The following is an 18,355-nucleotide window of genomic DNA, read 5'->3' as shown; positions in this document are numbered from 1 at the left end:
GCTGGTTTGCGGCGCCTTCCATCCGTGAAACCACGGTTCGACTCCGGGCTGCTCCCTGTTCCCTTCTCTACCTCTGCCGGTTCCAAGCCCGGTTTGAGAAGGTTGCGTCAGGAAGGGCATCCGGCGTAAAACATTGCCAAATCTATCATGCGACTCGTTCGCTGTGGCGACCCCAGATGGGAGAAGCCGAAAGTGGAAGAAGATTTATAGATCTATTCTCCGCCATCGCGCCAACTAAATTCAAAAGGTCCGTGAGAATAAACGGTCAAATGAAATCCCTGCGCCGCGCGAATAGTGCGCGTCATGGGAATTTAACGAGGCTTCGAGGCAGAGTTTTTGCCTCGAGGAATTTTTGTAATCGAGTAACTCGAATAACTCGAGGAATCGTTTCAGCCCTAACTTGAATTATTCCATTTTCCTCCCGTTTACAGCAATTTTGAATGAGAGGGCAAAGATCCTGTGGGACTTCCAGATCCAGACTGGTAGGATGGTAATGGCGAACCAACAGACATTGTAGCGGTGGACAAAAAACAGAGGAAAGCCGTTGTGGTGGATGTGGCAGTGCCAAGTGATGGGAACATCAGGAAGAAGGAACATGAGAAACTGGAGAAATACCAGGGACTCAGAGAAGAACTGGAGAAAGCATGGAAAGTGAAGGTGACAGTGGTGCCTGTGGTAATTGGAGCACTCAGGGCAGTAACCCCCAAGCTGGAGGAGTGGCTACAACAGATACCTGGAAACCATCCGCGGAAGAATTCATTAGATTTTAACCTCTGAATTGTGGACGGGTCCACTGGCACGGAAGTAAGCCTCGGCTTATTTCCCATCATCTCTTTGTTTACACTCTCTCCCACTGGCTTACAGCTCTCACAACAACAACAAAACTGTTTTTGAGCAAACACTGCATCTTTACAAACATAAAACCCAAACAGTCCAGATGTACAGAGGCGTTTGCCCCTGAATCCGCCCCCAGGGAGCCCCAAGGGGGGAAAATGGCGTGTTTCTGAAACGCCAAAGTGCTCACCTGCTGCTGCCGGCGCCGATGCGGGGACCTGCTCCACCAGCTGTGGCCGCACCTCCGACACCTGCTCAGCATTCGCCTGATGCTCGATTAAACGCACCGCCGTCAACGCGTCGGGTCCGAACGTGTGCAGGTCCACGGACACTAGCCGCACCAGGAGGTCTGGGCGAATGAAACGAGACGTTGACAAACGGACCAGTCTGCTTCTGCTGCTGGGACCGGTTCTGGTTCATACCTATGCTGTGGTCAACGGAGGCGATCTTACTGCAGGACACCTCTCCGAGCTGAGCCAGCAGGTACAGCACCTCCAAGGAGGCCATGAGGAGCATGAGGTCGGGCAGGGTGAGGAGCATCATCACCTCCCTGTACGACTCCTGGTCCACATACTCGCAGATCAACACGCTGTTGTCGTCCGCTTTGCTGAGGTTCCCCAGGATCTCCATGGCTGAGGGACACACGGAGCAGGGGGGGGGGGTCAGCTCAATCTGACATAGAGGAGCCCAGGAGCAGGGAGGAGACTCACCCCTCATCTTCAGGAAGCGGTCTCTGGACATCAGGCATTTGGTGATGGTGTGAAAGATCAGGTGCGTCGTCCGAAAGTCAACGGGGTCGAGCTGGAGCTGCAGCGAGAGAACCGCATGTTCAAACCCCCCGCACACAAACAGAGGGGAGCGTCCAGCATCCGAGGCTGAAGCTGGCGTCTGATGTTTTAGCTTCCACTTTGACAGTCGAGAGAAAATCTAAAATCACATTTGAACGGTTCCAACAGGAAATCTAGAAACCAAGGTTAAAGACGCTACAGAGGAGGGAGACCATCTCTACCCTCAAAAGTTAAAGAAAACTGGAAACTTTAAATCAACGGAGACGCCAACTTCATTCTCGGACCGAGCGGTCCATGAAAATCCTGTCCGACATTAAACTGGTGAGAGCGCTGACGTTCGAGCGCCGTACCTCGGCCGCCACGTTGCCCAGCGTGTCGAGTCCGAGCTGTCTTAGTGAGATGAGGTTACAGTGGGCGCAGAGCAAAAGGAAGCGCAGGCACGTTCGGTTGGCCGCCAGCAGCTTGACGTTGGCCTCCTCGAAGGAGAGGTTTCGCAGGATGACGGCGACCTGCAGCACCCGCTGGGCCTCCATGTCGCTGATGCCCTGGTTTCGCGGCGGGTGGAAGAGGCTCTGCCAGCGATCTCCACACGTGCCGTCTGCGCAGACAACACAGGGGGAGGGCCTTCAGAGCCGCCAGGGGTTTGGACTTGCACAGACACTGACGCACAGCCTCCTCCAGATGTGTGTGTGTGTGTGTGTGACAGTACTAAAACATCTGCACATCTGTCCCAGTCATGAATCACTCCTGTTCAATTCTTTGCACATTTTTACTTGAATCTTCATCTCATTTGGTTAAGAAAACTTATCTGGCAGTTTTAAATAAACAAAAGTGAATTTTTTCATTCTTACTTTTTAACATCCAAAACTTGAGACAAGAAAAACAGCTTTAAAAGTTAATGGATTTATGGATTTCACATCAACCAAGTCTAGAGTCATGTGAACCCAGCCGGGTCAAACAAACATTCGATGACAGCTCGTCAAACACCCGTGTGCCTCCGGGCCACGCCCTCACCTTGGGTCAGGCCGCTTTTGTCCCAGATCAGCTCCCGGACTTCAGTGTCTTCCACCACTTCCCTCCAGAACTGTAAGGAAGTAGAACAGCAGCTCACACCTGTTTCCTCGTGAAAAGATGTAGCCTACATTTCCCAGGATGCACTTTGAAGGAAGTCAGGAACTCAGGAGTCCCAACGAGGTAAAGGGAGCGGGAAGCGCGCCGAGTTTAGTTTTTGGACTTTCCTGAAGTCCTTCAGGTACAATAAACAGCGGCGTTTCTGAAGTTTCTGCATCTACAGGGCTTGCCGAAACGTCACTGAAATGGCGAGCAGCGTTGTATGGCCCCGCCTACGCCCTCGCCGCCCCCGTTTAACCCAGGCATACAGGCTGCACACCCCTCATCCTCCCACCCTGATCAGAGCTGCAGGTGACAAAAGAAACGCGGCAGCTTTTCTGTTGAGTTTATCTCCATAGCAACCATATTATGTTTAAGTCCTCTGGAGGTCACAACAGATCGATGTAATCTGAAGAAGAATCTGCAAAAGTAAACTTTTGGATTTCCTTGACAACTGAGGATTTTTGTTAACCACGCCCACATTCCTACCCCAGTCATATCGTATGTTTCTATGGTTTCGTGCAGCTTGAGCCAGAAATTCACAAATTACATTTTCACAACACTCGGATAAAAAATGTGCGAACAGTAGGGGAGCACCTTTTTTTCTTTTTTCAAGCTCGCCACGCAAACGCCGTTCAAAATCGACCACTAACATTCTAACATCCATTTCCCAAGTAGCTTTGCAGTGATGCTCGGAGAGTTCAGAGGCGTTAAATGAGAATCCCCAAGATTTTAACTCGTAGCTGGTACCAAAGGAGAGGTTATTGAAAATTCAACATGGCTGCCTCTTCCTGAGGTCAAAGGTCAACATAGGTTCAGTTGTAGACTTTGTGAAATTTGGTGAAGATAACTTTTTAGCCTCAAACGAGTCTCGTTTTTATGATTGTCTTTCCTGCTGTCATGTCAACATTTGTCCTCAAAAGTCCATTTTCTGCAGCTACTAGCTGTGCAAACATTTAGGGGTTTTGAGTTTGTGGGCGGGGCCACATTTTACTTTCAATGCGCAGTCAGACAGTAAGCAGAATTGCAAAAACATTTTGGGTCCTGGCAGTTTAGGACCGCTGCGGGGGCAGAATCAAAAAAGTCTTTACCCTGATGAAGTCCCGGGACGTTTTCTCCTTCCAGTCGCTCCCAAACACCCCAGAGAAGCTGCCTAAAGCTGCACACAAACAGAGGAGTTGACTTAGAGGAAGCCGCCCCCGTCGGGAAGAGGGAGAACGCTCCGAAACGAGGGCTGTGGACGTACAGTCGTCGAAGACGCCGGCGTGGGCGAGCAGCAGCGTGACCAGTTTGGGGTCCTTGTCCAGCTGCATGACGTGCTTGCTCTCGTTGGATAGAAGTGTGCAAACGTTGACGGCGAAGTCCACCTCGTTGGGGAGGCCCGACAGGAGAGAGAGCACCAGTTTGCTGTAGTCGCAGGGCGGAACGAAGTCTGTGGACAGTCCATAGCTTTGGCGGAGATAGTCTGTGGGGGGGTGGGGACAAATGGAAAATAGTTCAATTTAACTTCACACGATACGGTTCAGCTGTTCGATGAGGTTTCCCATCTGTACGAGGAGCACCAATGTTCAAGTTTAAGCCTGCACTGATGCTGAAAAACAACATTCTGAAGAGGAGAAACATCCTCGGGGGGGTTTACTGTACTGCTGCTTCCGGAGGCCGACCCTGATGTTGTAAAGATGGGATTTCCATGTTTCCAAGGGTTTGTACCATCATTGGCGCCAATATTTGTTATTCTGTCGCATATCTGCAGCAGCTTTTTTTTTTTTTTTGAACAGATGAGAAACAGATGAGAGCTGTATATTTTACTGTTACATAACAGGGATTATGAATCTTATGACTGACAAGGAGTATATTTGAATAAACCCATTTTGTAACTCAGACTAAACATTATTTATATTAATCATATTTGATTCAGTTTTTTTTGTTGGGCGAACGGTAAAGAAGAGGAGATGTACGTTTGGGGGGGAAGGGGGGGGGGTTGATGAAATTGGAAGATGATTATAGAGGGGGGGGGTAGAATCACAATTGATGGTAGTTAGTTTATAATCATAACCGTCAGGTGTAAATGTTGACCTAAAAGGGGCGGGGCCTGTCCACACACACTCAAATGTTACAAACATGCCTGTTGGCTCCAAACATGTTCACATACAAACATGTCAGCATGGACAGTACAACTACCGTTCACACGCGCATACAAACCATCACTTGTAAAGCATTTCATGCAGTCACGCAAACTATTTATGCAAAGGTGAGATGGCGCCTGAGCTCCAGTGATGATGGAATGTAAAAAAATAAAATAAAATAAAATAAAGAAGGACAGTGCTCGGCCCTCCCCCCACCAAGACCCCCGCCGCGGTTGAAGTTTAACTCCATTCACTGTGAAACTTTCAGGGAACTGTATAACTTGATATTTTTTAATTTGAACTAAACAAAGTTACTTGTTGGAGTTTCTATTCTGAATTTTGATGCCAATGTGTTTACTTCCACTTCAAATGAATATCGACTCCAAATATTGTAACCTGAAAAAATAAAATTGGTTGACCTCTAGTTTGCTGCCGCCAGACAAAACCCGCCAGAACCTGGACAGAAGTTCTTGTGAGTCGTTCAGGAACATTTATAACACAACTCAACTTTGTTCTCCGTTTCAAACTTTTCAATGATACCAACACTTTCAACTGGAGCTACATTTACTTTTTAACCACAAGGAGGCGCCAGAACAACAAAAAACTTCAGCTTGAGGCTTGAATAAAATTTGTTTGCTTTTATTTTTTGCACGTGCGTGTAAGATAGTCAACTCGGTTGTAATCAGCGTTAGAAATAAGGGGAAAAAAATGACAAGTAATATTTGGTTGTCCTCCCCAATTTGTGGTTGTCCTTGGATATCAATATTCAACAGCAACTAAACCTACTCAGATGTCAGTACTTACATCTTTATTTCTTCTATACATCTAATATCAACTGCCTCTTATGGTGGACATTTAAAAAAAACTCTTTAAATATTAAAAACAAACATTTTACTAAATATTATAGCATCTGGTTCCACAAAGTCTTGCCATGTAAATCAAATAATGTTAAGGTCAAATGAAAATACTTTATCTTACCCTATAATATATCAGAAAATTAATTACATTAGCCAACACTGTAACCTAATGAGTATTTTTAAAATTTAGAACACTTGTACAGACCGGGACTAGTACAGCATTCCAAATATAAGTTAATATTTATATGTGATGAAAAGTTATAATATGATATAACATCTATTTCAAATAAACACATGTGTAAATGATACCATGTTTAAATTGTGCGCTGCAGTAGCAGTAAAGACTAATTCCCTGATCTTTTAAACAAGACATGCAGGTCCAATGTTGTCATTCTGCGATGTCTTCGGACGTACTCTGTTTGTTCGGAAGTCACGTGACATTGTTCGTGTACACTCGGTTTTATCTTAAAAAGTCAGACGTCAGTTTCCCAAAAACTTTGAAAAATAGTCGAAAAATACCGAAATGTTAAATAAAAAAACCAGGTTGTCACACGGACAACCATCAGGTTCATTTTGGGTTGTCCTCCGTGAAATCTGGTTGTCTCGGACAACCGGATAACCGCTTATTTCGGACGCTGGTAATATTTGTCTTTTGCTACTATGAGAGGCAGGTTTGAAGGTCATAAAAGGAAGCAACATCCTCAGGTTACTGTTGAAAGCCTCATCGTTTGGAGGCGACAGAAGAATTCCAGTTCATCGCAGCTGAAGCTGCACAGCTCAACACCACAAACAAAACCATTTCTGCTCGCTTCAGTCGGATCCAGAGACAACAGGAAACTTTTCTGGCACCAAACATTTGAAAGTAAACCTGTAAAAGTAAAAATTAAGACTGAAAAAGATAGAAAAATAAAATGTAGAGAATAAACATAAAAAAAATATTTTAGGATAAAATATTTAAGACTTCAACATAAATTTGTTTTTTAGTTGTTTAACATGCTGTACTTTTTATCTGTTTCAAGCTTATTTTTTAAAACAGAACCATCGACTGTTTACGAGATGTGGACCGAGTGAGCATCCACAGAAAACACCTTGCTTCTGGTTCGCCGTTTTTCCTTGATGTGGACCTGACCACGTTGGAACCAGGCGGCGTCCGTATGCAGTGATTTGTCTAGACTGCGTTTCCATGGCAACCAGTCTCACCAATCAGGATTGAGCTTGATGGAAGGCCCCACCCCTAACACTGAAAGCGGTCAAACACTTCAAATGTTTGACATCACGCCACATACTTTTGAGGCCTCTGATTGGTCGGTTTCTAACTTTATTAACAACATAAAAACAACAGAAAAAGTACTGTGGAAAAAAAAAATCTAGAACATATACAAAAAAAGGTAGAAGATCAAGAATGGTTATTCTGGCTAATTGAATGACGGAGTTACAGCTGCTTCTTTCTGAAGTCAGTGGGTACTGAGGAGTCGCTCAGTCCAGTTCTCATGTACAGTCAATGGAGGGAAACGTCTTCAACTTCTAAGTTCAGATCTTTAAAGGTTTCCAGCTTTGGAACCATCCTGGAAAAAGTAGAGTGTTCCCACATAGACCAGCTTTTACAGTAGAGAAGGAACTTCTTTATGTAACAGAGTCAGATCTGCATTAATCATTAGTAACCATTAGCAAATTAAAAACATAAAACAAATGACACTTTGCAGCCCATGTAAGCAACAGTGCAGATGCATGCTGGGCTGTTTCAGGTCAAAAAGAGCTCTTCATGTTTATGTCTTCTCTGCAGAAAACCATCAGCTCACTTTCACACCAGTTGAAGGAGTCACATGACCTTCTCTGCATGTAAACACACACGTGAATGAGCATTAGAATGAACTCAGGCGTGTTTCCACAACACATGCAAGTGATTAGTGAACCTTTACGACTCCATGCAGCCAAACTGACACCACCACCACCGGCTGGTGGAGTTATGGAGTCTGTTAACTAAGCAGGCATAAAAAAACAAGCTTGCAGTAAAAAAACGTAGGAGTTGAATCTAATCGGAGGAAAAACCAGCGAGTGAAGCGTTCTCCTCATCAATAACCGCAGTGAGTAAAGCCAATTATCCCAGAGAGCGGCGGGCCGCTCCACGCCGAGCTGCCAGTGGAGCGCCAATGTTCACGCCAAGAGGGCAGACTGACAACACAAACGCACAAAGAAAACATTTGGTCACAGATCAGGCCGAACGTGTGGAGAGAGATTTGGTTGACAGGAAGGAGAATTCCTCAGCTGATCGGGAACCGAAAGCTCGTTTCCCTGATCTGGGGCCTCATTTATAAACGTTGCGTACGCACAAAAGAAGGCGTACGCCACTCTCTACGCAATAGTTGAGATTTATAAAAAGCAAACTTGACGGGAAAATGTGCGGTCCTCCACGCAAGCTCTGACCCAGGCGTACGCACAAAAACGGGTGAAATGAGAAACGGCGACACCGTCGGCAGATGGAAGAAACACGTGAAAGTGAAAATGACAATACTGCCTCTCAGAAATAACATGAAGACTTCACAAAGCAAGTCTTACAATTAACAGCTACACCAACACCCGTTTGATCGATCAGCAGTGAAACAAACAAAAAAATCAAACGAAAATTACAACAGAAATTCAAAAAAACTTATTTGCAGAAAGAAAAGTGAAATATGTTCTGCAATATTGGCATGTTGTGCAATTCATCCTCATAAATAATATAGTTAACAGAACGAAATAATGTACAGAACTGATATTCTCGTTAATGTGTCCGTCTGGCGGAGCAGATATAGGTGCGGACGTGCGGACGGACGGACGGACGTACTAATTGTCCACTGGGGAAAGTTGTTTTCATATTAAGACATTTCTTCATAAGCTACAGAATTATGGTATTCATGCATACGCCTTTGGTTTGTTTTATTTTTGATAAAACAATGTATGGCGTATGTCTCAACCATTCAGAAAGCAACAAGAAATTACATTTGTGCTGAACAATTTCCCATTTCCACGTCGATTATTACCGACATCTGTAGCTTGTCAGATGTAATTAAATGGAGGGAAATAGAATGCTCCATCACAATGCGTAATGACGCACAATGGCTGATCTTGCGCTCTTAGAAGATGTGGCAAATGGAAGAATTCGGAGTGAACGCATCTTTAGACAGCAAGAAGACGTGCTGGCAAATGAGGACGAGTGGCTTATGAGCCGGTTCCCACTTCCTCGAGCCGTCCTGTTGGACCTCTGCGGGCTTTTGGGCCCGGCGTTACAGAAGAGCACTCGGAGGAACCACGCGTGTCACCCGGTGCATCTGGCGCTCTGCCTGGTCCCCTGGCGCATGCATCTGGCGCTCCGGTGTGTGTGTCCCCCCCCCCCCGATGGAGCGCTGACAACCTCGAATGGTTGTGAGGCTACAGCATTTACGGCGTCTGCCACCGTTTGCCACTCACGTGCCTTTCTGGCATTAGTAATGCCCACACTGTGCCCTCCAAACAACACTTTTCTCCTCTTTTCCACCTCGCCAACGATAACTTCTACCTCACATTGAGTGAAGTTACGTTTTTTTGATTTCCTCTCGGTGTGTGCCATGGTTCCGCAATCAATGAATATTCATTTATGGGCGTTTCACTGACTATTTATGGACAAATATGGGCGTGTCATAAAGCCGCAAAAAGCTGCGCTGCATTTAGAATCGGTTGTGATTTATTAAGGGAAAGATGCGTAGGATGTGCGTGCGCACGGTTTTATAAATCCGAATATTTCTTTGCGTACGCACGTCCTATGTTTCATCCGTACGCCATTTCTGACGCAAATCCTACGCAAAGTTTTATAAATGAGGCCCCTGGAGACAGCAGAGCTCCTCTGACGAGCTAAACGGCGTGTGACGTCACTTTAACAGAGACAGCAGCGCCACAACGGGAGGAACAGAATAAACTCACCTTTATATATTTTTTCCCACATCCCTCTTTTATTGCAAGCTTTCTGCCTGTAGAGGGCTGTGGAGGAAACGGTTTAGTTTTACTTTTTAAGGTTTCTGGTGGTGCAGACTGGATCTGCATCGGTAAAGAGAGTTTTGAAAGAAAAAAAGACAGTTCAAGCTAGTTTTCACACTGCTCCTATAAGAGAGGACCAAACTGCCAGCGAAAGTCGGTGTCAAAATGTGTCTTGAAGTTGAGTTTTGGCATTTGGACCTAAAGTCTTCTCTTTTTGAAACGTTTCATCTAAAGACCTTCCTGGGGTGAGCAGTGACCAGAGCCTTCTAACCATTTACCACCATGGCTTCAGCTTCATCTTTACATTCTTTCAACTACCATAACAGTGGCACAGTGGTTAGCGCTATTGCCTCACAGCAAGAAGGTCCAGGTTCAAGTCCTGGTTGGGGACCTGAACCAGAATGTGTTGGTTATGGTTGCATCGGGAAAATCTGACTTCACAGGTTAACTGGTGACTCTAAATTGTCCTTGGGCGGGAACGCCACCGTGTATAGGTGTGTGATTGTGGCCCGGCGACAGACTGGCCAGCTGTCCAGGTATACCCTGGAACGCCATCCTCCACGAGTGGCCAGGTTTAGGCTCTGGCCCGTGACCCCGGAAGGGCCAAAATGGGGTTTAGAAAATTAAGCTGAAGCTGAGAAAAGCAGCTGATATAAAACACTTTACAGTAGTGAGGAGTTTACAAAAATCAGCTGATTCTTCATAAACAAGTAAAGAGTGTGTGTTACTTGTGTCGCCTGCAGCCTCTCCAGTGTTAATCGGTTAAGTCCAGACGCTATGGCTAAGTCCAAATTGCTTCCCTACCCCTCTAATCGTTGGGGCATTCGAGGCTGTAGTGGTGTCCGAAAGTCTTTTTTTAAGGAGGAGTCCTGGTAGATTTAGGGCTGGCTATCCCTCCGCCAGTAGCGTGATCTGCATCGCGCTTGTGGCGCAGAGGAGAAACGCATTTCCTCACGTGGGTGTGCTCTAATGCACAGAAGTTTACATTTAAATCCAAATTTGCACAACTTTTTTAAAGTTGTAAAACCGATGTTATTAATCTTCCGATCGCGCAGGCAGCTAGGTGCTGACGTGGATAACCGGCAACTATTGATGACATCATCAAGCGGTAGTGACTTCCTAATTTATAGATACTATTTTTTCCATACACCTCTCTGTTTTGAGGGATAAATGCAGGGATAGGGAGAAGCCGTAGGAAAAGGGAAGCAATTCGGATTCAGCCTATTTATTCAACTTCAAGACTATGTCACCTGGATGAAAGAGAACCTTCATTGACGTAATCTACAGGTGTTTCCCAAAACAAAGTCCTACCAGGGATGAGATAAACACACCGTCCTATCCATCTTCTACAATAAAAAGTGTGTTTATCTCTTCACAAAGACAACTGTATCAACGAGACATTTTCCAACCTTTCGTGACTTGTGCGGCTACCCTGTTAAGCCATTTTTCCAGTGGTCAAAATGCACAAACCTCAAGACACTTTGTCATATTTATTTTCTCTTGTTGACCAACTGGATACCAGGATACTTGAGACTGAACCAAGACTCATTCAGGCGGACCAGAGTTTGAAACTTTTTCTTTCACAATCGAGTGTACAGCAGCTGGAACGAGAGTCAGAACCTCAGAGTCGTTCTTGACGGGAAAAGGTGATTCGCCCTCTCCTGGACGCCTGCAGTAATGCAGTAAAGTGAACCTAAAGGCCAAACTCTTCATTTACAGGCCAACCTATGTTCCTACTTTCACCTGTGCTCATGAGTTTTGGGTTCCAACCAAAACAAGAAGAGCTGGAAAACAAGCTGCTGAAACGAGTTTCCTCAGAAGGATGAAAAGGTGAGAAGCTCAGCCCCCCAGGAGGAGCTAAAGGAGCTGCTGTTCCTCCACATCCAGAAGAGCCAGTCGAGGTAGCTCAGTCATCTCCTTTAAATGTCTCTATAAACGGCTTCTAAACGCCTCCTGCTTTGATCGAACTCTTTACAGAGTATTAACTGATTAATAAACTTGATTTACAGTGGGACTGACAGATCACAGTATGAACAGCAACAAGTCAAACAAACTTTTTTGGGTTCAGTCTCTGTATTTGGATCATTCAGTCCCTGCTGATCATTAAGAAGCGACGGTGGGGCAGAAAGAGCGGCTGAACTCTGGCGCCTCTGACAGCTGACTTGATAAAGAGACTTTGACTTTGGGACTCTTCCAAACACGCCACGCAGAGCTGAGATGAATGCGGGAAAGCTACAGGAGCGTTCTCACAGCAAACACAGCCCTGTGATGTCATTCAAGTGAGAAGAGGCTGCTGCTGTCCAACTGGACGACCAGTGAGCAGCCTGTGATCCAACCAGACGCCGACGAGCACCAAGCGGTAAACAGAACCCAAACTGTGCCGACAGTAAAAACGCCTCTCATCTTAAGGTGTTAAACCTACCATCAGGTAACAAGTTCAGGAAAATCCTGGCAATTCTGTTTATGTGAAGATTTTCTAAAAGCAAATCTCTGTGATCCATTCCTTTCATTTGACATAAACTGGTTTACAGATGAACACTTGATGTTTTTACCCTTTCTTTGATATTCTGGAGCAAATGCTTTTTTAAGCCAGTTTAAAAAAATCCTAATATAAGATAAGATACTTGATGACTAAAGATGAAAATCTCTCCAATTTGTACAGCCTCAGGAATCCCTTCAAAGAAGGACTGAACCAGGATTATTCATTAAGATAGAAATGAAGGACAAAACGATCCAAACTGTCCTCGAAGCTTCATTCACGAGAAAAGTCGAGCAAAAATCTAAAGACTTTGCCAACTAAACCTCAAACGGGAATATTTGGGCTTCGTTCCAAAAAGACTCAGAGAGAGAAAAGCGCCAGCGCTGCCAGTTGAGAGGAGATCCCAGGCTGAACCATTCAGATCCTAAACACACACATGCATGGGCAACCACCTCACCACAGGGTCTGATCGACAAAAACATCTGTGTTTCGCAGCAACCCTTCACTTCTCCTTCATCAGACTATTAAAGACGAGGAAACTCAGATTCTGTTTCACAGCTCTGCTGCTGCCCGATGGATGATGGGTAATGACAGGAACCGAAGCGTCAGCTTACCGGAAACAAGGTGCTGCTGGTAGTTGTAGGAGCTGGGAGTTGCACCGACTGGAAGAGAGGTTTTGGGATTTCCCGGCTGTGCTTCTTCATCGTCCTCGCCGAAGTGGTGGACCTTCTCGTACTTCTCCAAGTATCTGTGAGGATGAAAGGGGAGGAGGAATTAGGAGGACATGTCCAGCTAGAACGTTAGCTAGAACTTCTATTAAGTGGTTTCAGAATTTACACTTTGAATTGATTTCTCAAAAATATGTTTATTTGTTTACATTTTTTTTCCAAAGAAGCAGCGTGGAAACATCAAATGAAACGGACCTGCTCTAGTACACTTTTAAGATTCTTTTCAGTTTTTACTCCCCCTTATAAAGGTAAAGAAGCTCATCTGAGCAGGTCGAGCACCAAAATACAGACAGATGGATAAAAACAAATAAAAATAAACCTCTAAATGTAAATAAAGATTATTTTTTACTCAAAAAATATGATCCATTGTTTCCTCTCTTTACCTTGCGTCTACATTTCTCAGATTGAATCCATGAACCCAGTGTGGTCTTTCTTATGGTGAATGAATATAGATTTGTTTTGATTATAGATTATTGAGTAGGGTAATCAGCTGGTGGGTCACATGTTTGTGGGCGGTGACATTAATTGGCTTTAACTCACATGGGATGTAAGATGGAAGGGGGGGGGGTGAGCTGAGTTGTTTACCTCTTTAGTGCTTTTTTTTTCTCTCTTTTTTGATCCCAATATAACAAGTGGATTAACTTACCTTCATTATTCATTATTAAAACTTCAAAATACAAACTTCGTTATGCTCTATGGTTTTTTTGGAGCGCGTCATTCAATACCCGGACCCACCCAGCGTTAGCCTCTCAGCAACTGTTTGGTTTTGAACAATTGAAGTCGCTACACACAAAGTAACTGCTCTTCACTGAACGGCGTTTTCTTCTCAACCCAATGAGGAGGAGCGGCTCCAGGGGACTCCTCAGAGCAGAGGAGGAACCACAACACACTGGTCTCTGTGCAGAGATGTCCAGCACCGACATGATCTACAGATCATTTTGTTTGGCATTTTAAAACCACCAAAAGCTGCCGTTCATTTCTGTTAATGAGTACTGATGGGTGGTGTAACAATTTATCCAACCAGATCAATCAGTCTGTGGTGAATCAAATGGAATCGATCATTATAACACTTCAAAATGAGATAAATAGATCACTGATATTAGAAAATTCCACCTGGATTTATATACAGTAGGCTAATTTTACTACAACATAAAAACGACAAGCAGACAAAACACACGTGATGTCAGCAACAATGGATCCTTCCAGTCCAATGAGTGGAAACACTGTGAATTTAGAAAGTCATGTGACCATACAGTGTGCTAGAATGTTCCAAGAATGTTTCAGTTGGACGTGGAAAAACACCAGAACTTTAGGAAACTAAAATGTGAATGGATTTGACATTAATTCTTGTTTACGTGTTTCTTGAAGAAATCCAAGGAATGTGGAAAACTTCCGCTGAATGTTCAGGATCCAGGTGTTTCTCTGAGTTACACTGGTTGAAGTTTGGGCTAAAGATGACCTGGATCCCTAGGAGCTCAGTAAATCGGATCGTTCAAAATGAACAGACTATGGATGGAATACTTGTTAAAATGAAGCGTTACACCGCTAGTATTAAGGCTGAGTCTTGTTTGTTTCACAAACAGAAGAAATCCTGAGAAGGAGACAAATCCAAAGCAGGAGGTTCTTTATTTATTCAAATCAACCCTTTCATCTTTGTTTATAATTCCAGTCGTGACGGCCACAGACTCACAGTAAAGTTATGCACTCTACAGAAAGGTAAAACATCAGCTGAAAGAAAACTTCTATGTTCCCTTCAATTCAACTTAAACGTTCCAAAGCAGAAAAACAGCTTAAACTGTACCATGGTTACCATCAACCTCAACAGTTTACTGTATCTGAGAACCGGACCCAGTGAGTGACACCATCACCCATACAAAACGGCTCAATTCACAATACCAATGGCGCCACGTTGGAGCCAGATGACGCCAGTAAGCAGTGTAGGGCTGAAACGATTCCTCGAGCCTGAACCGTACTCCGCTTCGCGTCGGACAGTTGCTTCCGCGAAGTGCGTTAAAAAGTAATAAACGCACACTTCGAAGGCCATTAACCCGCTTATACCATGGTCAGTTACAAAAGCAAAACATATTAACCAGGTTTTAGTCCTTAATTCTTGTTTTTTTTCCGATTTGGATATATGTTACGTGATGCGGCGCATCGTCGCGCAGCACCACCGCTGCAGTCAAGATTCGGCGATATATATATGCTGATGGGTTGAATAAAGCATCAGTTCAGAGAGAAAGTTCATCTCTTACCGCTTGTTTTTGTCCAGATGATGAAGCTAAACGTTGTTCTAAAGAAGCCGGCGCAGTGATACAAAACATTTAAGCTAGCTGACCGGAACTTCTTTTTTTCACCGTGCGGTTATCAGGTTTTAATGCACACCCAGCAGCTAATCAGAATCGAGTATTCAACCGGACCATGGTATAACTTGCGATAAAGAAAAAATATCATGAATAAAATGAAGATTAGCAAGAAGATGGTATCAGAGCAAGAATGGTTCTTCTGACCAATAGGATGACTAAGTAACAGCTCTTTATCTCTCTTTAGAAGTCTATGGGATTTTGGGACCAACGGGTACTTCCTGTTTGGAACGTCGGGGGGGAGGGGTCACTCAGTCCAGTTGTCATATTCGAGTCATGAATGACCTTCCTGAATGTAGGTAGAGAGCAATAGCAGCTGAGCTCCATCTCCAAGGATAAAGAATTAGTATACGAGTATCTTACGTCATGAACGTGTCTGACAAAGTTCTGTTCTGACTGTATTATATGACCACACACCTGCAACTGCAGAGCTAAGCGTTAGCACAGGAAGATAACCGTTTAAAGCTCATCCGTGTTAAAGAAAACGCTCCACAAGAAACTCAACAAATGTCTGTTTTTGGGCAACACACATTTGTAATATCAGCATGTGAACACAATTCGACACTGTACAAAGCTAGCTGACAGAAGACTCCCAGCTAACTCCACAGATCAACTACTTTACTTTAAAGTGTTTGCAAAATGAACGTAATTTCAACCAATTTTGAAGCAGAGAACAGCTAAGCACGGATATGCTACGCTTTCTCGTAGTAAAGTGTGGTGTGTACAAAAATAAAGATTATCAGATTGGAAGCAGAGAAAAGAAACTTTGCGATAGTATGCAAACTTTTCGGTTGTTGTATTTACGCAATTAAACCGTCAAACCAATGGATTTTGACCACTGACAGTAAATAAGAATTGGACTGAATAACATCTCCCCCCCTCGCGTTTCAAATGGGAAGTACCCTACATTTATATTTTAGAAAAAAACAGCTGTCACTCATTATGGCTGTCAGAATAACCATCCTTCATCTGCCATCATTTATCAACATGTTTTTGCTAATCCTAATTTTTTTAATGATGTTTTTGCTGTAGTTCAAGTTATAAACTGACCAATCAGACGGGTCAGTAACGGTAGGTGGCCTTGCGTTGCATTTTGGAAGCAGTTGACAGATTCTCCCGAGCCAACTTTCAGTGGAAGAGGTGTGGCCTTTCTAAGATGGTCACTCCGGATTGGCGGGAGTGGTTGCCATAAAACTGTAGATGGACCAATCACGGCTTACTGGGGACGTCTAGTTTCAACATGGTGACGGGCAAATCGTGGAATAATGGCGACTGAATTGGTTTCAACTGGTTGGAATAGGAAGAAAGGCCTTTTCTATGGGTGACGTAACACGCGATCCGTCCAGGTATATTATACAGTCAATGATTCTGACGCAGAGAAAAACTTTCTCCGCATCATAATATCTTGGAATTACAGAAATTGTGTAAACGGTCGAGGAGTTACAGTAGTTTGAAGAGTCTTATTTTGTGTCTCCAGCAACATCTCAGGTATAAAAGGGTTCAGGAGTCCGAGGTGAATGCATTGGTCTCTGGTTCGAAGCCCCACAGGTCTGTCATTTCTGTCTGATGACGTATTTTTTCAGCTTTTCTGACTGAAACTGGAGCTACACTCCGTGGTAAGACAGTGTGATTGGCGGCTCTCGCTCCAAAAAGCGGGTTTGACCGTTGGCCAACAGAAAGGCCAATCATACCACTAACTGCTAAAGTAAGCCGCAGCGGGGTGGACGCTCGTGGTTAAGACTACATCAGAGCTGCCATACAGCCATGCAGAGAAATACCTCGGCGGTGGCAGCAACGGCGGCGGCGGGGGGATTTGGTGAAGCCGTAAGTCACCCCGCCAGTGCGGATGGTGGCTGAGGTAATCCCCGCTTCGCTGGCTGTTGCTCCACACGCCGGACTATAAATACACTCTGCCTGCATTTGTGAAGCGACACAGCAAGAGGGTGTGAGCACGCGGGGAGGGAGGGAGGGAGGGAGGGGGAGGGGACAGGCACCAATGCAGCGTCATCAACCGCTGTATGGCCATGAGACAGATAAAGGCTGTGGGTGGAGGACGGGTGAGGCACCGGATTGGGGGGCGTTTGAGTGCAGCTGCACATGCTTCCTCCTTTCCGCCAACATGATTAGTTTACTCCTCCTCCTCCTCCTCCTGCTGCTGCTGCTGCCAGCAGAAACCCTCGCCGTTTGCATAAATTTAACTGCTGCCGTTGAGGCGGTGGGGGGCGGGGCTTACAGATAGTTTCCCTCCAAAGTTTCTGCAGCACAGGCAAGGTGTGGCTAATCGACACAGGGAGCTGCAAACAGCCTCCGTCTGCAAGGAGGTGCAGGAGATCCCTCTGGTTTCAAATCCTGCCCGGTTTGAGGCCCTTTTCTGCCCCCTGCTGGATGCAGATGCAAGTACGTAAACAGAACAAGCCAGCTCCTGCACAAATGTTTGCATGGAGTCCACAGGCCGAGGGGGGGGGGCAGTAACCACAGGAGTTTTTAAATAATACGTCTGAGCCGGGGGCAGAAAGTCCTCAACCTTACAGGCAGTGTACCCAATAGGAAATGCATTTAAACAAATGAAAATATTTTTATTGATATATTCTAAGGTGTTTTACTGCAGATGGAGCTAAAAATATTTTTAAATCTGCCATCAGTGCCGTCAGACTAAACGTGAACTCACGGCGCTGTCCTCATATGTGCGACACACTGATCCGAATACAGCAGACTTTCACCACCGTCTCTGTTCTCAGCAGCTGCTTTCCATTTATCAACAGGTGGCGCGTCGCCAGGTTAACACCTACACGGCCTTTAAGAAAGTAAATGAATGACATAAACAACAGCAAGCAAAGGCTCAGAGAGACCAGACGCTGGAATCAACGGCAATGTGTGCTGAGAACCAGCACATGCAGAGGTTCTGCTGGTCCGGAACATTCAGGTGTGTGTAAACATGACAAGGTCGTAGAGAAGCAGCTGATGCTGATGTTAGAACATGATTCACAAGTGGAAAGGCTTCAGCAGACGGGACTCCCCACAGAGTTCATCCTGAGGTCAGAGCTCTCAGAGCCGGGAAGAATACCAGGACCCGTCCACCTCCA

The 18,355-nt window shown here is 45.0% G+C and overlaps 1 protein-coding gene across 1 annotated transcript in view; it reads right to left on the bottom strand.

Annotated features, from left to right (window-relative positions):
* The window catches only part of arid2 (AT-rich interaction domain 2), a 42,036-nt gene that overhangs the window by 13,301 nt on the left and 10,380 nt on the right, over positions 1-18,355 (bottom strand). The window contains exons 5-12 of the mRNA XM_023952211.1: positions 12,799-12,932; positions 3,979-4,197; positions 3,824-3,891; positions 2,637-2,706; positions 1,973-2,220; positions 1,545-1,641; positions 1,257-1,466; positions 1,025-1,183 (exon numbers count right to left, since the gene is read on the bottom strand). Coding sequence (XP_023807979.1) covers positions 1,025-1,183; positions 1,257-1,466; positions 1,545-1,641; positions 1,973-2,220; positions 2,637-2,706; positions 3,824-3,891; positions 3,979-4,197; positions 12,799-12,932 — 1,205 coding nt within the window. The remainder of the gene's footprint in view (positions 1-1,024; positions 1,184-1,256; positions 1,467-1,544; positions 1,642-1,972; positions 2,221-2,636; positions 2,707-3,823; positions 3,892-3,978; positions 4,198-12,798; positions 12,933-18,355) is intronic.

This window comes from Oryzias latipes, chromosome 23 (genome assembly GCF_002234675.1).
Source record: "Oryzias latipes chromosome 23, ASM223467v1".
Classification (NCBI taxonomy): domain Eukaryota; kingdom Metazoa; phylum Chordata; class Actinopteri; order Beloniformes; family Adrianichthyidae; genus Oryzias; species Oryzias latipes.
The sequence above is the reverse complement of the archived record's forward strand: the minus strand, read 5'-3'. Positions and strand labels throughout refer to the sequence as shown.